Source organism: Parasteatoda tepidariorum, chromosome 2 (genome assembly GCF_982258835.1).
Source record: "Parasteatoda tepidariorum strain Cologne lab strain chromosome 2, Ptep-v5.0, whole genome shotgun sequence".
Classification (NCBI taxonomy): Eukaryota; Metazoa; Arthropoda; class Arachnida; order Araneae; family Theridiidae; genus Parasteatoda; species Parasteatoda tepidariorum.
This window is the reverse complement of record NC_141756.1, coordinates 76,195,107-76,222,377: the sequence shown is the minus strand read 5'-3', so window position 1 is coordinate 76,222,377 and position 27,271 is coordinate 76,195,107. Positions and strand designations below refer to the sequence as shown.

Genomic DNA, 27,271 nt, shown 5'->3' with positions numbered 1-27,271 from the left:
TATATATATATATATACACAATTCTTTTTTTCATACAATATTCCATGCAATTCTTTTAGTGAATAACCTTGTTTCTTCAGCTTCAGCACTCAATTTCACATGAATTATATGAATTAGGAATGTGAAAGAATGATTATTTTCACATAAAATTTTAATTGAATCTTCAGTTCCAAATAAGTAATATCACATTGTGGTCAATCACAAAATAATATCTTAATCTCAGTATAATCTGATATAATTTTGTCTGAAATATCTTGTTATCTTATGTTAAAACTCTCAAAATTTTCCTCTTACGTATTTATAGAGAAAATCTAAAGAACTTTAGAAAAAAAAATTACTAGAACATTTTATAACGAAAAATATTTTTTGCTTATCTCAAGAAGATTCTCGATGATATCTGTGCTTACTACAGAAAGATATCAAAAGAATCAGATTAGCTTATCGCTTGCATGGAGAAAGAAATAAGAAATTAAGTTGAAAATTCAAACTGAAGCTGAAATGAAAAAAAATGAAAGTGTTAGTTGAAAATAAATAATGCAGAGAGAGAGAAAGAAAGAATACGTTTGGAACAACATTGCAAAAATTATCACAACATTACAAAATCTTTAAATTACATAAAGGAAAATTTCTCTATAGCAACTTTTTTAACTGGAAATAATTAACTTCTTTATAGGTAGCCTCCTCTGTATCTTTAAAAAAAGAGTAATACTTTTTTTTCTTTTTCTTAATGATTTCTTTTATTTTTCTTAAAGTCTAACGCAAGTTGTTAGCTTATGTTAACACGTGCTCAAATTTATAAATAAGATATAAAATAAGATATTAGATATGATTCGAAGTGTTATATTAGAAAATTTATTTTTGAGACTCGAAAAATATGAAATTATTAGAGAGTGTTCAATTCCTTCTTAAAACAACCTTTATAAATTTTTGAAAGAGTTTCTCGATAGAGAAATAAAAAATAAAGCATCAATTGCATTTCAATAGAAATAATTGTTTCTGTACTTTAGTAGCTAAAGCAAAATATTGATTTAAGCACTAAAAAATAAACATTGCTTTTGTAGTAAACAATCATCATCATTAAATTAGATTTGATGACTCTAATAGATATTCCACGCTTATTTTCCACTTTATAGAAAAGAAAAATAATCATCATATTTTAAAAATATAATTAAATTCTCTTTATACTTACAGCAATCTATAATGCTTTTAAAAGATTTCAAAGGATTTTAATTTTATTAGTTACAGAATTTTATAAGAGCATATAAATACTCTTAAAAAATCTGTTTTAATGAAATAGAATCGAATTTAATCTGTTTAAACTTCATCATTTTTAAATTATTAATATTTTAATTATATTAAAACATAAGCTTTTATTCTAAAATATGTAGCTGTTTATTTTAAAAATATGTAGTTTTTGTTTTAAAAATATGTTTTCAAATTTAATCCAGACTTATTTTTTAAAACTGTTTAAATTGAGAGTGTGTACGTGCTGCAATTGATTTTTAAAATAGATCTAATTAATACCGAACTAGCAATTTTGCCTTTTATTGCATCTTAAATGATATTCAACAATAAAAAACTTTTGCTTTCATTTATTTTATCTTATTTTATTAAAAGATTTAAAAATGAATAAATTTAATAAAAATAAAAACTTTTTTCTTAAAATTTAAAAATTAAAATACATTATTATCGTATTCTTAAAGTGATATTAAATAATTAAGATAGAAATAATATTTCAGTTACATAAAGTTTTTATTCTGAAGGTATAAGTACGTAACTTAACATTACTAGGAATAATTCTATTTATAAAAACAAATCCTCGTCATTTAATTTTTAAACGCTTTACTTTCTTTAATATTTAAAATCTATCGGATTAACTTGAATTACTGATTTGAAAAAGTAACTAGATTTTTTAGCATACAGTTTTATTACCTGATTAGAAGCTTCATTCACTTTAAAAATACATAAATTGAAAAAAAATCAGACCTCTCAAAACAGGCTCTCAAAAACAGGCGTTTAAAGAGCTCAGAAACAGGCACTCAATTTCAAGACATGCCAAACGTGAATGATAAGAAGCAAAGTTAACTAAAAGTCTAAAACCGGCATAACATTGCCGGCGAAAAATGGAAAAATAATGGTTAGAAGCAAAACTAGGAAAACTACAGCACCCGAGAGAGAAGAAAATATTAAAACAGAACAAGAAAAATCTCATTGGCTGAGAGGAGCAAATCAGGGTAAAATGCATTTCCACTGGCTATGGAGAATTGGTGAAGAACTAATGTCATTAACACAGGAATCAATATTCATATAAATTAAACACGATTCCAGGGTATCAATCTAATATTTTACCGCTTTAATTTCCTGGGAATATTTATTTAATGCAACTTTATTGTTTTTTATTTTTATTTTACTTTGTACACTGTGCACATGGTTCAATTCTAATGGTTCATGTGCTCAAAGTTTACTGTTGAAAACATATGGCAATGTAACATAATTTCTCTCTTAACCGTAGATTTGAAAATATGTTCTTTATATTGTAATAAGAAAAGATTTATATTACATTACACACTTTTAAATGAAAAAATAAATCATAGATTAACTCAAAACGTAATAACAACTTGATTGTTACAATAATTTTCACGAAGTACGCTGCTGCTTTTAATTGATATATAATAGATGGAACAAAAATTTTGTTTGAAAATAAATTATATTCATAGTGTCAATTTAGAAAACAACGGAAATTAAATTTAAAAAAAGCGTCCCAGACTTAATTCATATGAATTATAACGGTGTACTAACCAAACTATTATTATACTGTTAATGAATTATGACTTACATGTGCTTAAAAATGCTTATTTTAAAGAAAGGAAATTAGTTTGGCTGTAGAATCAATTAGCATCTACACTTTAACGAACATTTAATGAACTAATTTTAAATCTTTGTATCATAAGTTAACTGACTAGCCTGAGTCACTGCAAGTTGAAGTTATTTTTTAACATGCCAGGCTACATGGAAAAATCTCTAATATTATGGAATCTCTAATATTGTCCAATATATTATCATCGTACTTTTTAGGTTTAAATGAGCCCGAATTCTTTAGAGCCTATTCATTACTCAGCTATTTTTTTTTTATCCCGGAATAGTAAATGATTATAATAAATGCCCTTTTTGGAGGGTTATTTTAATAAGCATTAGCAAACAAATTGATGGAGCAATAATTCTTCGCAAGTTTATTAATTAGTCTTATTACCATAATATTTCTTAATTTTATTTATAATTATTTAAGGCTGATTTTCACAAATCTAAAAAGATCAGGCAAGTTAGAAACCACTGAGGAGTGTACTCACTTTCTGGGCAAATAGCAAAATAGTAGATATTTTAATTAGTCAATGATGTGCAAAAACTTAAATCTACCAACACACTCAGATACTTAGCTTAATCATTAAGTTGTATTTCCTTATACGAAATCTTGTTTTTTTTTCAGAAGACAAACTCTCAAATATTTAACGAATTTCTTCCTCTCTCATGAGCCCTATCTGAGATTTTTCAGCTGATTTCATGATTTTAAACCTATTCACCGTATGATCAGGAGTAAGTGCTTTGGCTTGGCAGGCTTATTTTCGAGACTCGTATCCTGACTGTGATTTTTTTTAAAATTAATTTCTCTAAATCACTTATTAAAATTTTAAGAGCTATGTATAATTTAATCTAATGCTTTTGAAGCAATTAACAATTCAATAATCTCAAACAAAAGAAGATATTAATTTTCTCACTTTGAACCGATTAGAGCGTTTCCCAGGAAAGAGTTTCGTCAAAACGAAAGAAAATTTCTTAAAATTTGAGTATCAATTTTTACAGATTAGTTTTATACTTTCATTTAACTAATCATTCGAGAATTCTTATATCAAAGTCCTGATTAATTATATGTTACATTAAAAAACCAGATTCAATACTGGATATTAGAGCTCCAAGTTTATATCTATTTCAATGATGTCTGGGGAAATTTATTTTTGTTATGATTATATTTAATTTAATTCAAACTAATTAAATACAACATCGTGCGTAAAATAGGATTTAACTATGAAAATTTTCATAGAAAAAATAATTATAATCAGTGTTAAAATAACTAATTAGGGAAAATAGTTTCATTTAAACAAGGAAATCAAACAATTAAGGTAAAACTAATGAACCAGTTGAAAAGGAAATAAAGTGATGCCACTATTTCCTTCGGAAACTAGGCGTTCTTCAATTATGCATTTGTGTTAAGCACATTGTAATTTACTTAAACGGTGATTTTTTTAGGTAAATGTGAAGAAAAGGAAATCATTTAATTTAAAAAAAAACCTTCAATACTTCAGCTGTTAATAAAAATAGTATTATGTCTTAAATTCTAATAAAACTAACGATACTACCATAATTAATTTTTATTAAATTACTGCATCATAAAGATACATTATTAACATCACGCAGAATGAATCATTTCGTATTTACCAGATTTTTTTTTTTACTTAAATTATTTTTAAGCATTCCTTAGTTCAAAATTTTTATCGATTATAACGTGCATGAAATATATAGTTTCTAATATTGCTTTTCTTATTATTTCATTTTATTTCAATGTTAAATAAGAAATATTTCTTTACTATGTCTAGAAGAAAATTCTTAATTTTTTTTTTTTTTTAAATACCATGTTATTTATTTACAGTCAGTAAATATTTTAATATGTCGTATATTTCTAAGATTTTTTTTGTTTGTTTAAGATTCTCAGTTATTTAAGATTACATAAATATGTTTTCAGCTAAAACTAATCTATAAAGTTTAAGGTAGGATTTTTCTCCTGAACTTTTCAACTGGTTCTACGTTACTTAATGCTAATATTAAAAAAAATTTTTAAAAATTAACACGGGTTAAATTTTTCTGTACATAACAGTTGATAACAAATTTAAACACAGTTGTGAGAAAACTTTTTTTTTAATGTTGCGAAATTTTATATTTTGTTGAAATTTATATAATGTCTTCAAATTTTACAGATGTTTACTTTTTTTTCAAATAGAAAAAGGCAGGACAGCTTTTGTTTCATATTAGTTGATTTCTCGATGTTAACTTCAATGTTTACTTTTTATGTTTAATTAGAATGCAGTTTTTCTGCAAATTATTTATTTATTTGCATTATCAAGAAACGACGTTTTTTATTAGCATTCAGTAATAACTAGTTAATACTATTGAAATGATATTTTTCTTCTTATCTTTTCATATAACCTTTGGCTATAATCATGAATAACTTCTATTTTACATTATTATTGTCTCTGAATTTAGCAGATTTTTAAACTATCTGAAAGAAAAGCAGACAGGCTCTCTCTTTTCGAAATTTCATATGACTTCACTACATTTCAGATTAATTTTTAAAAATATTAGTTTTAAAAAAAAGCATTTTTACAAATTACAGCAGATAAAAAACATTTGCGTAATAATGTAGTTTTTTTCTGATTTTCAGGTAATGTCAGAATATGTTTTAATTTTTAAATGACTAGAAAAAAATCTTTGTTAAATTTTCCATTAATTACTTCTTTATTCCTTTTCCATTGAATACAGATGTTAAAGTAAAATAAAGGCACATAACATACTACAGCTTTCATTCTTTTACCAAAAGCTTTTCTCTCTGTCTAAACACAAAAGAACAGTAGAAAAATAAGGAGTCAAGCACATTGCAATTTAAAATAATATAGCTTAACCAGCAGGGAAAAAATTTGATCAGAAAATACAAGAAAGAACATAGGAAACAGGTGTGAAAAGGTATCTCCCTTCTTTTTTTTTTTTTTTTTTCGCGAGCATAATAGTCCCCTTTCCACTGCTAGTTAAACCACTTTTTTTTCTTTTCCTAACATGTTTGTCGTCTTACTTTTCTCTACTGTCATTTTGTGTTTACACATTGCGGAAGGCATGGAATGAAACAATAGTACGCCCATTTATGTAGTGATTTAACCACATTTTTTGCTCATTCTTAAAATCTCAAATAGTTCGAGAATAGACAATTTTTTGAAGTTTTAGATAGTGTTTCCAAATTTTATGAATTTCTAGGATTATTTAGGCAAATCAGGCAAAAATATTTTTAATGTTGATTTCGTGAAATACATAATATAGTAAAAATTGAATATAGTAAAATTGAGTATAGTACTTGAATACATAATATAGTAAAAATTTTAGATGGTGCTTTTGATTCATTCAAAGTTTTATCAATTACTACTTGTATCTAGCAAATTGATAATGTGTATTTTTTAATTTCCATATCTAATTTGAAATAGTCTTGCGGTAACTAGGAGAATTTGGTCCATTAATTTTTTATAACGTTATATTTACATTCTTTAAGCAATCTAATAAATGCAGCTGCAAGATTTTACGATTTCACTCTGAAGTTTATAGATTTCTAAAAAAAAAAAAAAAGGTTATTTCCTTTCATCAATTTTTTAGTTAACTGTACGCTTCTTAAAAAATATTTTTTTTAAATTTTTTATGCATATTTCAATAAATAAATTTTTAGATGCTTTAAATAGATTTCATTTTTTTAGCTCAATTGCTCAAATTAAAGTTTCTTCAATCATATCTATTTTATAAATTCAATTTTGTGAAAGTATACGCCGCAATTTTACAGAAAAATATTGATTTCGTGTATATTAGAAAGTAAAAAGCATAGTTTTTTTCTTCTTAAAATTGAATAAAGTAATTGCTTTTTTCCAATAATTTGCTTTAACTTTTTTTTCCTTTCTGATAACTTATTGCTTAAAATATTTCTTCGAAAACTTAAGTTAAAAACATTATTATAAAAGAATCTTTTACTCATTTTTCCACGAAAAAATTGAATTCTAAAATATGCTACTGGAATATTTCCAATGTATTCAAGCAATAAATCTACCAAAGTAATGGACGTGCTTATAGGAGAAATCCTCGAGTTAATAACAATTATTTATCAATCCCTTTTCCATTAGATATCTTATATGCATTATCAAACTGTATATTTGAATTCTTAAGTCATTCTGTCTTTGGCTCTCGGATCATGATTATAGAAAAGAAAGAAAAACTGTCTTTAGTTTCGAACAAATTCACAAAATGTGCTGTTCTTCTATATTTATATGTCTTTTTTCTATTCTAAAGAAATTATGAACATCTTTTTCATGTCACTTTTTATGTCGTTTTCATTTTTTAAGAGCGGTATTAAAATGACAGATAGTGTAACAAAGGAAGAGTTAGCAAATAAAAAGAAAGGGTGGAAGCTAAAAAAAAAGCTATTTTTTCAGCTACATTAATCCTATGTATAACGCTGACAAAAAAGAAATGGAAGTTGTCAAGTAACAGCCTTTGTTAACTTCCAAGGTGGATCACTTCAAAGGTGGTTTTAACGCCATCTTTTGACTGCTGTATAAACTAATTTACAAAATGGTGCCAAGTTCTATAAAAATTCCAACACGTGTAAGCCTAATGCAATGTGATGGCAGAGAAAAAATAGAAAACTATGTAATGTGAGGTTAGGACAACCTATTTGGTTTTATTTGAAAAAGAGGAAAGAATGTTTGAAGTTTAATAATGATATTCTAGCAACTTAAAAGAAAAAAAAATCATTACTTTTTTAACATAAATAGCATAAATGGGTTTATTTTTTTAAGTTGAATTGTATCTGATTATAATAAGTTATGATTTAATTGTTACTTATAGAAATAAGCCATATCATCTTTTTAAAGAAAGCATTAAGGCGGGATATTTAAAAATAAATTGTAAAAATGCACAAGTGCATATAAATTGATGCCTGCATAAGAAACGTATATCACATATACAAATTACCTTCTTGAAAAAAATGCATTGAATAAAGTATTTAATAACATGTTCAAAAAAGACCTTTTTTTATAAAAAAAGGATAAATTATTTCCTTGCTGAACGACAAAGTGGATAATAGAAACATATTTTCTTTTCATGAAGTTACAGTTCACAATTAATGCAATCAAAAAACACCTAAAATTGGACACAGTTTTCTTTTCTATTCTTTTTCTACCTATTTAAAATAATGCTGATAATTTTTCTTCAGAAAATCCAAAATTATATTTCTTAAATTCTTAAATTAATTTGTGGCTACTACTGATTATTATTGTATCATTATTCTTATCATAGGCGTAGTCAAATGAAATGTCAAGTAGTCAAGTTTGTTGAGCTTATTACCCTCTTGCAAAGTTTAAAATTCTCGGAAATTTCAGTAAGTAAATTGCATTAAAATAAAATTAGAGGATTATTTTTTTTATTTTTGTAGGTGTTAACTTGCATCTAGCAAGGAATAGTAATGTTTTCTTATAATGTAATGTAAATGCGATGAAACTGTTTCGATGCTATTTCAATTCCGAGAAAAAATTTCAACTTATCTGCTATGAAATACAAAATATGTATTTTAAAGTATTGAAACATTTTTAGCGTAAAATAAAGGGGGGGGGGAATTTGTTGCATAGTTACAATTCGTTACTTCTAATAGTACTGTTCAAAATTACGGACCAACTTTTTTATCATATTTTTTTTTTAGAAAATTGAAAATAAAATACAGAAAGTTTGATTTTACACAAACAAACTGCAAGATCAATTGCTTCAAGGTAGTGAATTATCAGCGGTTAGTAATGCTAGCAAAGTGGCGTCTATTAGTTTTAAATAACTTATTAAAATAAAAGAAAATTGTTAAACACATTAGTATTTCAGCACTGAACTGTAAAAGGAAATTTTTGGAATTATGTTTTTTTTCTGATTGGTTTACGATTTTTTATGTGTTGCTCATTCATTAGTTGTCCGCTACCAACTGTGAAAGTAATCAGCATCTTATACCTTAAATGCCGACATTTCCATATATAAGTGCCGAACATTAATATCTTATTTTGATTCGTAATTTTTATAGTTTACTTCGAATTTTTCAAAAATCTTCCCAGCCAGAAGTTAATGTTCTCGAACGTTGAGTTAGTTTACATCATCAGACACACTTCCTTTTAATACTCTGAAATATTTTCATAGACCTGAATTTTTAAGTTTGAAGGATATTTTTTTTTTCTAATCTAATCAATCAGAAAAAAAATCTTAACAAACATTACGGCATTTTAAAATAAAAAATAAGGAAAAAGTAGCGAACTATCAGAACCAGAATAAAAAAAAAATATTCTGTTTCACTTCTCCATGCTACATATTGCTTTATCGATTGAAAATTCTGAAGCGTAAAGGAATATTTATTTTTTGAATTTCTTTTTTTTTCATTTCTCTGCCTTTAAAATATTGATTTTTCTATAAAAAAGATCCTATACTTTGGTATTATATATTTTAATGATATACAGACAATCATTATTCTTTTCAATAGAGAAATTAAATTTTATAACCCACGCATTCTGAGTTATGCTAATTAAATGTTTTTATTAGCATTTAATAATTTTCTGGAGTACTGAATATAAGTTTAGCCTCTTGATGCATATAGAAATAATTTATATTTGAATAATATATATATATATATATATATATATATATATATGTACCTTATTGTTTAATAAATACACTTTAATTTTACCCTTTTGTGTCTTACCATAATATCGAACATCTGAAACTTGAATTTCAACCTCACTTTAACGCCTTATTTTTTTGTAAATCATTGTAAATTTATTGACTATTATATTGTATTTTGATTTACGCGTATTTTATCCTGGTTTTGTTAAGTACTTTTTTTGACATTTTTTTTTCAATTTTTTTTTATTCATCTCAGTGAAAACTAATTATAATACAATTATAAAAAAATTATATTTTTATGAATCAGAACCCAGTGACATATTAGGTTTTCTAATGCCGTAAATAAAAAAATAATTTTTTCTGTGAATTTGATTTTTTTTAAATATTTAATATCATTGTCTGTAAAATACTCATTAAAGAGCAAGTATTTAAAAAAAACAATTTAAAATTTTCACTAAATAAAAAGGATTAAAACTTTGCACTAGATGATATCCCGTTTCTGTTTATTTTTTTAAAAAAAATTCTATTAAATTCAATTTTACTTTTTCTATTTTATTTTCTATTTGTTTCTATAAATTTTTTCTCGTTAGTTTTTCTTCTTCCATTTTCTGTAAATACTATCAAAAATTAAAGACTTGAATATAGAACTTTTTTGCCAAATAAGACCAAGATTTCGGCAAAATTTGAAAGTTTGAAAATTGTGTAAATTAATGAAATTTTTCCGAAATAGAACAAAGATAAAACAATTGTCTTGAAATCTAATTTGTTAAAAATTAGTCCTTAAATGCGATCAAAGATTCAGAATATTTGCTAAACCAATCACAGTCTAACTTTATAACAATTTAAAAAAATAAATTAGAAACCACTGCAGTTCCCTGATACAAAATCTAGCGTAAGTTTTGGTGTAAGTAAATTTTAAACACCGCAAAAATAAGTAGCTTTTATTTTTAACAAATATAGTTCATAGTCAAAATATTATAAATAAACTATCTTTATAAATTCAACTTGCAACAAATTAAAAACAAACGTCCAACGCTAACTTTGCAATATATTCAAGTGTGTATTTAATAAAATTAAATTAAATTAGCTTAAAATTAGTCCTCTATCAATGATTTAAGTCTTGTGATACAATTTGCTAAAACTAAACGAAAAATACCAATAAAATGACTTTATGAAACTTTTTCATGAATCGTCCAGGAAATATACATTTCTATTCTTTGAAAAATTGACGACTTTATCATTAAAATTTGAAAATCACTATTTTGAATTAAAACGTTTTAATTCTAATGAACAATTCTAATTGAAAATTGAAACGATATATTCAAATCCTGAATTCATTCCATCAGTATAGTGCTGCTCTAGACTAAAATGTTTCAATTCTAATGAAACGTTCGAAATTAAAAACGATATATTCAAATCCTAAATTGATTCCATCAATATAATGCTGTTGTGGACTAAAACGTTTCAATTCTAACAAAACTTCTAAAAATTAAAATGATATATTCAAATTCCAAATTGATTCCATCAATATAGTGCTGCTGTAGACTATAACGTTTCAATTTTAATGAAACGTTTGAAATTTAAAATGATATATTCAAATCCTCAATTGATTCCATCAATATAATGCTGTTGTAGACTAAAATGTTTCAATTCTAATGAAACGTTTGAAATTTAAAACGATATATTCAAGTCTTAAATTGATTTCATCAATATAATGCTGTTGTAGACTAAAACGTTTCAATTCTAACAAAACTTTTAAAAACTGAAACGATATGTTCAAATCCTACATTGATTCTATCAATATAGTCCTTCTATAGACTAAAATGTTTCAATTCTAATGAAACGTTTGAAATATAAAACGATGCAGCATTAAAATCCTAAGTTGATTTCATCAATGCATTTCTGTTGTTTCTAGTTGCATTACTGAAATAGATGACTATCTCAAGCATTTGCTTATGGAGTTCGATTAAGTATTCACCAGCTCAACAATAAAGACTGCTGCCATTCAATAGCTTGAAATTCTCCACACTCGCGAATCGATTGAGGATTTCTCGTAAAGCACAGCAGTGAATTAAATTCCCTGCATGTTTTGGTAATTAAATTAATAACGACAACGAGTCTCTATATTATCTATTTCTCTATTTATTTAGTGGGAAGGTGTTTAAAATCTGCTCATGGGAGCACGTAGTCAAGAATAATATTTCATGTTGTACTTAAAATTCTTATCAGTATGCATAGCAAATGATTCTATGTGAGCTCAAGGTGTATTAAAACAATATTCTAACTTATAACTTCGATGTAGCAAGAATCCAGCTTGGATCATGCAGCTGAATTCTAGGGCAGGAATTTTCAAATTTATATCAGTTGGCAAATTCTTAGTTCCAACGACAGTTTCAAACATTGTATGCTTCTTTGCTACAATAATCGTGTATTATTCAATTTTATGTCAAAAAACTTCGTGTTTTTGAAATTTACACGAGAAAGAAATTTATTCACGTGTTCAAATCAAAAATTTTCTTCTCGAAACACAACTGCATGTTCCTCAACGTTAATTAGATTTCAAAAATAAATATTATAACTAGAATTTTAGAATTGTAGTCAATAAAATAAATCATGTCATTAAAAGAAAATATAAAGATTTATTTTCTTTCAATGGCTTTATTGAAGTGAAAATATTAAATTCTTATTTGGTTTATATTTATTTGGTTTATATTTATTTGCTACAATTAAATTATAACTTATTATAATCACACATGACTCAACTTAAATTTAAATGAAGACCACTTGAGCTTTTTATGTGAAAAAGAAGTGTAAATTTATACTTTTTTATACGAATCTCAACTTCAAACATTATTTCATCATATTTAAATAAAAAACCAATTTGTATGGCTTAAAATCCCTAATGTGATATGAAATAAAAAAAAACAATTTAGCATTTATAATGGTTATAGTACCTGATTCAATACTTAACTTGCTTCAAAATATATAAAAGGGAAATAACAGTCGATATGTTTCAAGCACCTCAAAAGCGACTGTTTTCAACACGTGTTAGACATGTGACTTGTCATTTACGTCTGGTAAGTCTTGAAAATGGGTGCCTATTTTTGAAGCGCTTGAAACATGTGGACTGTTATTTTCTTTTTATGAATTTTTGTATTTTTGACTGTATTTTTGAAGCCAATTAAGTATTTAATCTTATAATATCTTACCGCTTCAGTTTCTTGGGATTATTTTTTAGCTGCTACAGTATTTACAGCTTTTTTATTTTAAACTTTTATTTTTCCAATTCCCACCTGGGTTGACATTCGTCAATTGAGGTGTATTAGGGCGCTAATATTGGCTACTCTTTCAGAGGCACTATATTAGGTGGGCGAACTTTGCTCCCACAGTAAGGAAAGATAATACCACCAGAAAGATAGAACATTCATTTTTTGTCCGTGATTTGAACCCATAACCGTTCTGATGCAAGGCCAGTTTCCTGACCCCAACTCAGTTCATTCGGCATATTATTTTAACTTTAAATTTTTTATCTAATTTTCAATCATTCAAATTTTTGGGACTTTAAGACGGGACTTTAAGTTAAAGGGACTTTAAGTTGGGACTTTAAGTCCCTTTAAAATTATTCTTTGTTTTGTTTTGAAGTATTCAAATTATTTCGAAACATTGAAAAAAATCACTGATGTAGATTTACATTCCACGCAGCATTTAAATTAATACTGATTAATACCAGAGAATATCAAATAATGGACAAATACAATACCCACAGTGGCCATGGGAAGCTACATGTTACTGAATTCGTCCAATTTACAAGGTGTTCTATAATTACCAACTTTAATAGATATTTTTAAAATATTTGGTGAAAGGAAATCAGAAGTATGTGCTGGTTAAGAATTACAAATTAATATTCAAAGAGAAAATGAAAACGCTATCAAAATCCCATTAATAAACAACAAACTCAGTTCAAATGCACTATGGAACTTATACGTTTCGTAATAATAGTCTTTCTATTTACATGTGCTTCTTCTGACAAACAAAATTTGAAGTTTTTAAATTAATAATGCATTTTTAATTAATTTTTCATCGCATAAGGTTTTTTCTCTTTTTTAACGTTTAAATGCTAATCAGGGCTCCTGGTGTGTGCATTTATTTTTGTTGAAATTAATTATATAAAAAAAAATATTGCTTTATTAACTATTTTAAATTATTAAACTTTGTTATTAAAGTTTAGTGTATTGTAAAGAGTACACTGTAAAAAGTGTCGAATAAAATTTAGTTAAAAAGTACAGACACTTTGGGTGTCTGTAAAATCTATTTTTACTATAGAAATATTACACCATAATTTGTTTTAATTATATCAGATTTTTTGTTCCGTAACATGTTTCAATAAAAGGGAATTTAACGTAAGAAATTCCGTAATATCGGTAATTTTTACCGAAATTTAATACGGAAATTTCTACCATGTGGAAGAAAACTAATTTGATTTATTGCTTTAAACATTCTTTTGAATAAATATTTTTTTACTTTAAAATAATATGGAAGACGAATAGTTCAAAAGATAACGCCAAGAACCTAAAATAATTAAAAGCTTTTTAAAACCAATTTTCATCTAAAGAGACGCATGTAGACAATATTTTATAACACCTAATTATTCATCATTTTATTTTAAATATTAAGTTTTTTCAACTGCCAAACGCTTTTTGTGCTGCGCAAAAAAGTCCTTGATAAATAACAGGACTTTAATTAAATACTTGAATCATCTAACGAAAAGGTAAAAATTATTTGAGTAAATTAATAAAGTAAAAAAGCTTTATCGAAAGATTAATGTCAATTAAGGAGTAAAATAATGAACAAAACTATAGTAAATTTGGCAAACCTTATAAAGCTTTACATTTTAATGAAGCAAGATCCTTATTTTCCAAACAAACATTAATATTTGCACTTGAGGAAGGTATTAAATTTCAAAATTTGAAAGCGAATTCGCATAAAAAAACCTTGAGAAAAATTCTTACAACTTTTTTGACTATAGCATTTTAATAAATAAAAATAATGATCAAAATAGATTTAATTCTTTAAATTTATAGCCAACATTTTCCTTTTTCGGTCTTAAATCATAATGGCATGTTTCAAAATTAATTAGTTCTTTCTAAATTTTTTGCATGGCAAGGAGGCGTTGCTGCAGACTAATATTATTCTCTCGTTGCAGCTATGCCGGAATTGTGGGCCGTTGCCGGCCGACGTGCCTCCTTGCCTTGCAACCTCTCCGAACCTGAAGATTCTGTGACTCTTATTCTGTGGTACAAGGGTGAGACAAAGGCACCAATCTACACCTTGGATGCCAGAAAAGGTTCCCTAGAAAAAGCTAGACATTTTCCCTCAACAGAGCTTGGAGCACGCGCCAACTTTGACATGAGTGCTGATCCACCTACTTTAGATTTGAATCCGGTACATGCTGAAGATGATGGGGTATACAAATGTAGAATAGAATTTAAAAGATCGAGGACTTTGACGCAGTTTGTCCGTTTACATGTTATCGGTAAGTTAAATAAAACTATTTAGGGAGTTTTAACGGTAATAATCTTTAATTGGTGTTGGAATCAGTAAACATTGAAAAATAACTATGATGCAATCATATACGTCATTGATAAGTATGATGTAATCACATGCGTTAAAGCTATAGTGTTAGCTTCCAATTTTTGGACAGAAAAATTGCCATGAGATAACAAATAATTGAATATTCCCTAAAAATTCTTTTCTTCTGAGTAAGTGACTCGAGATGAAAATACTTGTTAAAATAAATCAAACATTTACCAAAATAATTTACGCGAAAATATAATAAAAGTAAAATGAAGAAATACAAAAATTAGGTGAGAAAGACAAATCCATCATCACCAAAATTATATATATATATATATATATACACAGTCAATTTTCTGACCTTGCACACCACAGTACTTTCCCCATAGTGGACGATGGACTCGGACGATGAAGAACTTCATGTCTAACATGCTGGAATGCGTACTGTGAATCCAGATCTAGTCACTTGGGGTGGAATAACAAGCTTCACTCTTTTGTTTCCATTGCCTTGCTCTGTTGTGGTTTTAGAACTTGTAGACGATGAAACAGGCTCGAAATTATTTTCAACCAGTACAGGTTGTTTCTGAAGTATGTTGACATGTCCGAAAAATAGGGCTTTATTCTATTCAGAGTCGATTCTCTTTAAAACAATATATGGTTCATAAAATGGTTGTTGCAAACTATTTAGAACAGTGTCCGTAAAGGCAAATACTTGTGAGCAAGTTTTCATATATTTGAATATAAATGGTTTCTGCTTTAACTGATGATGAAATAGGATGTTTTAATTTTTCTATAGTGCTTTTTAAATTCTTAAGGAATTCTGATTGCACTTCAATGTTTGAATTTGCGAAAAAATCATAAGGAAGTTTTATATTTTACTCTTACAAGAGTTCTGCTGAAGTGGTTTGACAATCATTTCGCAAGGTTGTGCGAAACTTTGCGTGACTTTGTTAAGCTTGGATTTTTGTGGAACGATTGCATTCAAAGTACCATGCCAACGTTCTACACAGAAATTAGCTCGTGGGTGATATGCAGTAGTTTTATTTCTTTTAAAGATAAGTAATTTTGAAAGTTCTTGGAACAATTGAGACTCAAATTGCGCACCATGTGCATCAACCGAACGTTCAATAGATATTACCACCCTGAGCATTGCACTGCCAACAGACTTAATTACAGACTAACAGACCAACAGACTAAAATTATTTCAACCATAGATGAACTTTTTCGCAACATTTTCCAAAATATCACATGGAATTACAAAAATCTTATCTTAGGTGGCTCAGTGAACGTGCTATATTAGTAGCCAAAAACAGTAATGTACTACAAGACAATTTTGAAAAGAGACTAAACTGGACGCCAAAGACGGTTATTTCAGTATAAATAAATGTTAAATGGTATTGTAGGATAAAGATGGGTTTGTATTATTGTATTTGATATTTTGTACACAGAACTTAAGAGTACCTAAAAGTTAAAATGAATTTTTTCATGATTCACTAGATAAATAATTTGTTTAAATCATTAATATGATGCTATTAAATAGATAAAGAGGAGATTAATTTTCAAAATATTTTTCATGTGCTAAGTGCATTTACATTCTTTCATTAAATTAACGGAAATAAATACATTAATATATTTTAGAATTTAATTTGTTCTATTTTTTTTAAATTCGATTTAAACTAATCATAATGAATGAATGCTAAATAACTTATTATTTAAAAATAATTTATGCATTTTGAATATATATATAGTGTATGGTTCTCAGACGCATGGTTACGGTATACGAGATGCTATTATTTTTTTTTACATTGTCACCTTAATTTATTTCTAATTTAAGTTGTAACTCTATTACATTTGTAAAGAACCACTACAGCTTGTTTTGGTTTTTAAAAAATAGAAAGTGATTCAAGTCAGAGGTGCGAAATAGGCTTTTTGTGATCTGGTGATTGTTTAGAACATCATGGATACATTTGATAAGAAAGCAGTCGCTTCGTGAATTTACGGCTATGAGTATAATATGCATGATTTGGAATGTAATCTATTTTTATGTCTTACTTATCGAATTAAATATGTTTTTATATAATTTATCAGGGATCGTCATAAATTATTCATCTGCTAGCACAGTCAATGAGAATCGTTCGAACAAAATGGTGACAACTCATCACAATATTTCTAAAAAAAATAATACAAATTTTTTTTCTTCTTCACAGTGCTAAATTTTTCAATTAAAAATGCTGTAAAATGAAACAAATGGAAGAAAACTTTTGTAATAAATGCTCGCATATTATTAATCACAATCACGCATTATTTAACAATTAAAGCATTTAATGGTCTTTTAAAATTTGACAAACTACAGTTATTAAAGCAACCCTTGTATTTATCTCAAATTTTGAAGTACGAATAAATAATCCCTTAAAAGAATTATGCTATGAATAATAAGATGGCAAATCGGAAAAGTTAGAAAAACTTATAAATAAATGAGATTTCCTCACGACATCTTTCGTCTTTTTATTCCCAGGCGCACCTAGAACTCAAAATGATGTCTTGTTTTACTGACAGCTGGCCTTAATCGGCTAATCTCATTTACCTAGGTTGCCATAATTACTCCTTTGCTCGCTTTTTAAGGCTCTTTTTTAGCTTTCTTTTAAGAAAAAGAAGAAAAAATCAGTATGTGGGAAGAAATAATATTACGGAACTCTGCCTTATATCTTTTTATTCGTTTTGTATTATCAAACTAAGAGAAAGGGTTTTTTTCACAATTTTATTTTTTATTACTAAGTTTAATTACCTTTTTTTCTATTTTCAACGAATTAACGTTATTTTTATTCCTTTTAAAACAATAATGCTGGTTTTTTAAAAACGTAAAATTGTGACGTTTGCTTTATTTTAATTTTTTCGTAAAGCTTGTGTTTCGAAGCGGTTAATTTAAAAGTATCAGTTAATTAAGATAAAACAACGGATCCTTTGTTCATCCTAAATGATAGAAAGTGGAAGACACCCATTTTTACATATTTATAGCAACTTATGTGCAGTGCAGAAAATATTGAAATTAAAAAAAAACATATTACCCTGAATAGCTTTTGTTCTAATGATCCGATTTTAGTGAACTATGCGCCGATCATAATGGTTCAAAGAGGCAATCTCACTTAAAATAATTAATTAGCGCTAACAATTAATTAAGTTAAAGAATCATGCACAGCAACGTTTTTTATATGCCGTTAAATATGCCTTTCTTTTCGGCAAATTTGGATTTTTGACTAAAAAAATATGGGGGATTCCCACAATCCGGGAAATATGATGCCGATTGTTTAATTAAGAAAGCGATCGAGCATTCAGGTTTCTTTACGTTAATTTTACCTTTTGCGTATGTCACCATGTCTTGGAATTTCTTAAGAGAATGCAAAAATTAAGTTATCAGTAACTAATTGACACATAATATAGGGGTTATTAATCTAAATCATTGAGATTAGCATTTAGTTAGTGAACAACATTTTATTTGAAATATATATATATATATATATATATATATATATATATATATATATATATATATATATATATATACAACAAAAACACGAAGAAAATTGAGAAAAACGATAAGTTTCATTTACTGAGAGTAAGCTGCAAATAAGCAGAACTCATTAAATAAGTTCAAAATGAAGATGAAAGAAAAGAAATTTACAGACATATGAAAAACGGGGGAGAAAGAAAAAAAATAACAAACAACTGGAAAAAAAAGGATAAAATGTTTTTTAAAAAATCTGGAAAATTTAAGATATAATCTTTTCGTCAGCCCACACGATTATATCCGCAAAAAAGATTATATCCGCAATCTTTTATTTTCCGGATTTTTTTAAAACAATTTTTATCCCTTTTCTTTTCTTTTTTTTTTAGTTGTTTGTTATTATTTTTTTTTCTTTTTTTTTCTTTCCTCCCTTTTATTTAATTTTTGGCATTGTACCATTAAAGTGCAATAATGTGTACAAGTAATTACATATGATTAATTTGTATAAGTAATTATTTTTACTTATTTAAGAATTATAACAAAGCATTCTTGTTAATATAACTTGAAAAATGTATTTCGCATGCATACGCACTACAAAATATCAGTATGCAAAATAATTCGCAAACTTTGCTGATTTTACCTCGGATCGGATAATTTGGTAACTTATTATGAGACTTTTTTTATGAACAAGGAATATAAAAATAGATATTATGGATGCTCATTTTCTACGATGTTGTTTAAAAGTAAATTTAAGTAATATGAAACAAAACATGCAATTTATTTCTTACCCATGTTTTAATATTAGTGAAAAACTACATTAAGTCAGCGTTTCATTTTTAACACTTTACATTTCAAGAAAAACTTAATATCAGATATATTATATCTATCATCTCAAATTTTCGTAAAACCTTAATCTTTCAAAAACATGCGGTATATTTTTTTTAAAAAATATATATGATCTAATTCATTTACATAAAACAATTCAATGACGCTTAAACATTTCCGAACATTCTCTGTAGATTTGAATAAAAAAATATTCGAAAGCTTTGCTGATAATAGAAACAAAGACTCTGAAGGCTAATCAGCGAGTGCGGCTTAAAACATTTATATTCCCCTAAAAAGTTTTGCTAACGATCGTTTGAAAAAATAAATGACCCAGAGAGTTTGAAAAATTAGCGCAACTGTTTAAAAAAGGAAACGAAAGTTTGAGTTCTTTCATCAAACTAAAATTTGGCTCCAAGCAGTCGCCAAAGTAATGCGAAGATATACATTTCGGGATATCGATCGCCAGGACAAAAATATTCCGCAACATTTCCTCCGCCAAGAGAAAACGTTCAATTCCCTAAATGAATGCGTGCATTTTTTTTTTTTGATAAAGCTGGGTCAGATGAATATCATTTTTTTTTGTATCCTGAAATGCACATAAAGAAAGAAACTTTAGTTACCACCTATTAAGAAAAAAAAATATTTATTTTATCGACACTCAAAATTGAAGTGAATAGATAAGGACAAAACGAAAATATTATTAAGCGAAATTTTAAAAATAAACAAAACATTTACTTTCAAAATATGTTGTCAACAAGAAATCTAAGACGTCGTTTTCTTCCTGGAAAATTTAATTCTCAATAATAAAATAATGTCCACAAAAAAAAAATTTCTTTAGTAAACAGTATGCTTAAGAAATGTAAATTTCTAAATATATATAAATAAAGTTAATTTTAATTTTAGATTGTACTATTTTACTTTATAACCGTCATTAAAAAGCAGACCCAAATTTTTGGGTTTACGACTACTGACATTCAACTTCATAAAATTGGAATTTTCAGCCCAATCCAGAAGATTATGGAACTTCTAGATCAAGTATTGGGAGAAATTTGTCTTCGAGGAAGACTTTTTGATGGAACTAGCCCGCATTTGTGTTACATGGAGAGGAAAACCACGAAAACTTCCCACGGTTAGTCTGACGGCAAGGCTATTTCAACCTTGATCTGTCAACCACTTAGTATATTTTACATCAGCACCGTGGTCTCTGCAAGCCGGATGCAGAATTCGTCGATCTAGCTGGGATTTGAATTAGGATCACCTCATTGGAAGACGAACTCCCTAATTCCTGAGCTATCATGGCTCAAAACTTACTGTAGAATTATTATTTAAATAGAAACGTGCTCGTGAAAATTGCAAACTACACAAAGTACTCAAAATAATAAAGAGAATTCGACATTTCGTCCTTAAAAAAAAATCGAACATCGAAGATAATAACTGTATTGTTTGTGGCTCTAAAAATTTCTATAGAAAAAAGTTATCGTTGAATCTATTATGTTCATCATAACTTAGGATTTGTGTAAAAAAATTGCGATAGATTCTTTTACTTCACCAAAAATATTAAATACTAAACTTGTCTTTACTCATAATTTAGTTTTAAAGCTTGAAGACATTGTTTAAATATTTGTTCGCACAATCCTGAATAATTAAGTACTGACCAAATGTATTTGAATCATAATTTGGCATTTTTATGATATATTTAAAACATACACTTAGAGAAAAAAATGTGACGAACATCTACTAAAATGTGGTTAAATTTACCACGTTTCTGAAAAATTAGCAGAAAAATATGGTTTATAATGTGTGATAAAATTTGGTAAATGCACTGAAATTTTGTAATTTCATTACTGTACCTTAGAGCATGGCATAATAACTATTTATTCGATAAAATTCACTTTTAACTTCCATTTGACTAAATGTCCGGTAATAAGAACGATAATTTCCAAAACCAGAGTTTCTCTTAAGCCATTATAACCATATAAACCATGTAAACAAAACAATACTAAATAATGGCATATACTTTAGTTTTATCGGCAGTCGTTTTTCGTGCAGTTCAATAATTTTATAAGAAATCTTTTCGCCATTCACTTAAGAAAAAAATATTGAGAAATAAAAAATGGGAAACTAATTAGGAACTCTCCTAAGAAAGAACTAATTCAACGACATACTGAAATTTCTCTACAATTCATAACTCTCTCATGGTAAAGCAAAAAGAAAACTAATTTTTTTGGGAGAGCAAAATATTGAAAATAACGATGTCTTATTTCAGTAAATATTTTTTTCTTTCTGGTAGTTATTTTCTAATCTTTTACAACTAAAATGATTATAAGTGCATGTACAAAGTTTAATAATTTCCCGGAATCTAAGAAATAAAATTTTTAAAATAAATAATAATAATAGTATTGTATATAAGGCAACTTTGTTAGATACATCAAGTAGTTGTAATATAAACAATTATTAGTTATTCAATTTCAATAGTTTGAGTGTTGCTAAAAATCTATCGACTGCTGATTTATTTTATCATTAAAGACTATCTTATAAAAATCTTTCCTTTGAGACAAGAATTTCTCAAAAAAAGAAAAGAAAAAGGTCGCAGACTTTCGAAAGAAAATGTCGCGAGTTTTTCATTTTCCCTCACAATGCAATATCGGATAAAGTACTACGTTTCCAATAAACACGTCGAAACTTCATCCACTTTGAACTCGTGGAGGATTATGGTTCGCTCTTTTATCCGTCCTGACCATAATAAATGACCTGAGCATTGATTTTGATAGGAAACAAGAAATACTTCACGCTGGTTATTTTACTTCTTTTTTTGTGTTTGTTTAAGACGTTCCTTCGAATCCTCTTGAGAAAAAATAGCTATTTTGTTGCTAATTTCAGAAACAACATGTCCAACCTTAACTCTGACAAAAGAGTTAAAACAAAAGTTTGCCATTGATGATGGTTTTCTCTACCCTTGGATAAGTTTAATTTAGTTTCCAGGCATTAAACTTAAATTTTTTGAAGAAAAAAATTTATATTCATTGCACAATAAGACTTAGTGCGGAATAATTTTTAACCCAGAAAGCAGGAAACTTTATTTTTATTTCTGCATATTAAAGTTTTAATTTGTGTAAAAATATTAGTATGTCAAGCTTGTTTCCTTAAAGATTGAATATATGCCATGCAAAAAAATCTCAAAAAAAATCATTTTGCCATTTTTTTATTCTAATCTTGCTCTTATGACTCTTTGCTCTTGCAATCAACATTTTGTTTGTGTTGAAAACTTAATTGTCAGCCAAAGCTTCATTTTTAAAATGTTAAAGAAAGTAAGTAAAAACCTGCACAAATAAACCTTGTTTCAATGATGATCATAGAATCTAAAATAAACTTTGTACTGTTGAATTTGTCTTCAGTTTGCCATTTTCTACTATTTATTAGCGAATGATCACTTATTCAAGATTTCAGTAGTTTTATCTAGCCTTGTTTTGTTTTGTAAAGGCAAAGTTAATCTTGATATAAGCGTGTTGTTCATGCAAATTTAATATGAACTTCTCAGTAAGTAAATTAGCATGGTTAAATTTATTATTGCTTGAAGCTTGCATGTTTTGTTCGCAATCATTTATAAGCCTGGCTATGCTTTGTAATGAAGGTTGCTGCAAACAGTAGAATCAAACTTACACTACTATGAGAGTTACAGAATATTTTGTGTTTACCGACTTTTCAATATTTAAAAAAAATCAATTTTTCTTTAAATATTAATTTAAAAATATTTTATTTTATTAATATTCTTCTTTTATTTTCCTTAATCTTCATTTTCCATGTCATATATATATATATATATATATATATATATATATATATATATATATATATATATATATATATATATATATATATATATATATATATATATATATATATATATATATATATATATATATATATATATATATATATATATATATATATATATATATATATATATATATATATATATGACGTGTTAATGTTTTCATTTAACACGTCGTAACTTCATCCACTTTGAACTCTAAGAGGACTACGTTCTACTCTTTTGTTTTTAATGACCATAATAAATGGCTTTAGCATTGATTTTGGATATTAAACAAGGTGACTTTAACGCGGTTATTTTACTTTTTTAAGCGCTTCATTTCTCTTACCAGAAAAATTTCTGTCACTAATTTTAGAACCAATATATCTTATCCAAGTGCTGGCAAATGTGTTAAAACGAAGTGTAACCATTGAAAACCAAATAATTTTGGTTAAGTTCATGTTTAATTTATTTTCTGGCATTAAACTTATATTTTTTTAAAAATAAAGTCTGCTTTTTATACATTATTGCTCTGCTTAGAATGAATCTTGAAAATTACATTTTGTTATCAAAATCGTTAAAAGTTGGAAATGGAAGATTAAATACATTAAAAGAGTTTTTGCGCTAATCATACTAATACATATTTCATCTACTCCATTAAATGATTTTTACTTTTTGTCTACCCTACTTAATATTTGCTTATATTTTTTATACTCTTGATCTAGAGTTACTGGTTCAATTGTTTGAATATATTTACTTTAATTAGAATCATATTTCTTTGTGTTCTTACGTAAGATGTTTTTTTAATATTCCAAACTGTATTTTTTTTATATTGAGCTTTAATATTTATGTCTAAAAATTCAATTAACTGCAGATCATTAATTTTAATCTATCAAGAATATATTAGTCTTTTTTAAAAACAAACTCGATTAAATATATCAAATGAGTGTTCAATATAAGTTGTCAGTTTATCTTGTATATATCCAGGGTATATCCTCTATATCCAGTGTTAGAAAGCGCAACAATGTGCTTTGAAAATTGCATTGTATATTTCAGGCTTATATGCAAAACCTCAACTGTAAGAACAAATTTCTTCCAAAGATGTATTACATAAAACCTGCATACTACTTTAAATTTATTTTAAAATTATTTTTAAATTTAAATTAAAAAATTAAATTAATTATTAATTTAAAATTAAATTAAATTAAAAATTAAAAACTAAATAATTTTTTTTTTTAAATTTAAAAAAAATTATACTTTTGTAGTGCATTATTTTGAAGTTAAATGATTAGCACAACCTTACTTTTCAAATATATGTAACACTTTTGTCACCAATCGTTCAAACATACTTCACAGTTTTTTTAAAAATGTCTTGTAAGTTTGTTGCTTTTTTTAGTGAATTGAAATAGTTCTGTAGTTGAAAAAAAAAATTTTACTCCTAATTGTGCCTAATTTTATTTAACGATTTCAAAAAAATTTTAAATTTGCTTATTTTTGAAAGCTATGTTTGAGGGGCATCGACGCATTCTGGATTTCTTAAATATTTTTTTGAATTTATAAGTGCATAATTTTAATTATACCATTATGTATTTCAGTCCATAACAAGAGGTGCATTTGTAAAATAGAATGGGAATTAATATTTATTGCCATGAGTAAAATGTTTTTTAATATGCTGAGATATACAAAATATATTAAATACAAATAAGTTTTTAGTATCAAAAAGATAATTTACATATTATAATTAATTGTAAAAAAGAATAACTATATCAATTATTTTACTGTTTATTGAAAATTGCAAAAAATATAATTGAAAAATATTTAAATTTATACATGCGTTTCCAGCGCAGTTTTAAGTATCAATTTAAAAGCGGAACCATAATTAGGACATAGGTCTTTCCATTCAATTTTTTTGGAGGGGGGACTAGTTTACAAAAAAGCTTGCTCTCAATTAGAATGGCAAAGGCATAGTTTTAGTGAAAAAAATTTCTAAAGACTTTGATAGACTAGTTAATTCTTAGTAAGAATAGATTATTTGATTTGCGTTTCCCACTTCATAAATATAAGGAATCATCATATCATGATTTGTAGCAAATTTCATTCTAACACATTTTGTATTATATAATATAAAATTGCAGTACAATTTTTAGCATTTAGTATACCATTCTATCCCATTTTGTAGAGTATATAATAAAACATTCTAGCACATTTTGTAGAATTTAGTATAACATATGTTTTATCATATGTTGTAGCATAAACAAAATATAATTTAGCGCATGATATAATTCTTTAAAAAAATTCAAATAAATATTGATATAGCTTTTTTAATGAAATTAATGAATTCAAATAATGATAAATATATAAGAATATGAATTCAAAAAGTAAAGTGTTAACTTTTGAGAGGGAGTATGTGTTAAGGAATAGCAAAAATTACCTAAGGGGTAAAAAATGTCAAGAAATGTCTCTCCAATTTTTATATAATACCAAATATTCTTAGCGCATAAAATTTTTAATATTACACTTTCAATTATTTTTTTGTGTTTTTTCCAAATTGAATTTCGTTGGTTTATATTGTTTTAATATACACCGACAAGCCATTACATTATGACCACCCTGCTAATAACATGTAGGACCACCTTCAGCCCTCAAAACTGCTAGCACCCGCCGTGGCATTGATTCCACAAGGTGCTGATAGGTAGTCTGAGGTATCTGGTACCAAGCGCTCGCCAACTGGTCCAGCAATTCCCTCACATAGCGAGTGGGTATCGTGGCAGCAGGAATTCGGTTTTCCAAGTAGGACCATAAATGTTCAATTGGATTAAGGTCAGGTGAATTTGGGGGCCAAGACATGACTTGAAAGTCACTGGAATATTCCTCGACGATTAGACCCTTATAACATAGTGCATTATCCTGTAGGTAAACTCCTTCCCCCGCAGGAAAAACTGTTGCCATGAATGGGTGAACCTGGTCTGCAACTATGTTCAAATAGCTTACAGACGTCAGGGATTGTTCTATGAGGATTATGGATCCTAATGTGTCCCATGAAAACGTTGTTCCAGGCAAGAAACCAGGAAAGCCTGACCGAGTCCATTGTTATAGATAGAGGGTGGTCATAATGTAATGGCTCTTCGGTGTATATGTACACGTACTTCTTTACTAAATAAACAAAGCCTCAAACTTCGTGTGTAAAAATCTAGCAAAGTAATTATGAAGATATAATTGTAAATATGATTTCCTTATGTGAGCTTAATTGAAGAATATTTAAATTTATACGTACGTTATCGATAGCATAATTGTCAAATTGAAACAGGAATATCTAGAGGAAGCTGCAGTAAATCAAATGATAATGATTGATAATCAATTGATATAAAATCAATATTATGTCATTTTATATCTCACTTACAACTGTTGAGAATTTTAGGAAAAAAATAAAGCATTGTTATTAATGTTACAAAATAAATTTTAAGGCTATCAGAGGTTCGCGGGACCTGCCATAAATTACGAACGAGAACGAGTTTTTTTGAAAAACCTATGCTAGAAAATATCTTGTTACGAATACCGATCTGTAATCTTGTCACGAATACCGATCTGTAATCTTGTCACGAATACCGATCTGTAATCTTGTCACGAATACCGATCTGTAATCTTGTCACGAATACCGATCTGTAATCTTGTCACGAATACCGATTATTTTGGTTGTTATTTACAATAACTGTATAAAATTTCGTACACCTGGCTTAAATATTAAGGATATCTAAACATTTTTATTTGAAAATAAATTTTTTGCCTAGCGTCCTACTGCTATAACTTTCAAAATGCTCAATAAAATTAAACAAACTTTTGGGAGCAATACTTAGTTAAAAAAAAAATTAAAAAAATTTGTGCAGGATATAAGCATTTTTAGTAGTTCTCTTATATTGCATATAAGTGAAATAATATTTTTTTCATAATTTTATCGTGATAAATCATTTTATAATTTTACAGTATTTGATAAATAATGAAAAAATCGAATTTGAATATTTCGAAAAGTTTAAAATTTTCTAGCAATTTAATAG

At 26.9% G+C, this 27,271-nt stretch overlaps 1 protein-coding gene across 5 annotated transcripts in view; it reads left to right on the top strand.

Annotated features, from left to right (window-relative positions):
* LOC107437455 (neural cell adhesion molecule 1-A) overlaps nucleotides 1–27,271 on the top strand; it is a 425,122-nt gene that overhangs the window by 348,688 nt on the left and 49,163 nt on the right. For 3 of the 5 annotated variants that reach the window (XM_087157544.1, XM_071177694.2, XM_043057060.3), the window contains one exon: nucleotides 14,711–15,040. The exons of the other annotated variants lie outside the window; for them this stretch is intronic. In XM_087157544.1, the coding sequence (XP_087013670.1) occupies nucleotides 14,711–15,040 (330 nt within the window). The remainder of the gene's footprint in view (nucleotides 1–14,710; nucleotides 15,041–27,271) is intronic. 5 annotated transcript variants of the gene reach the window in all.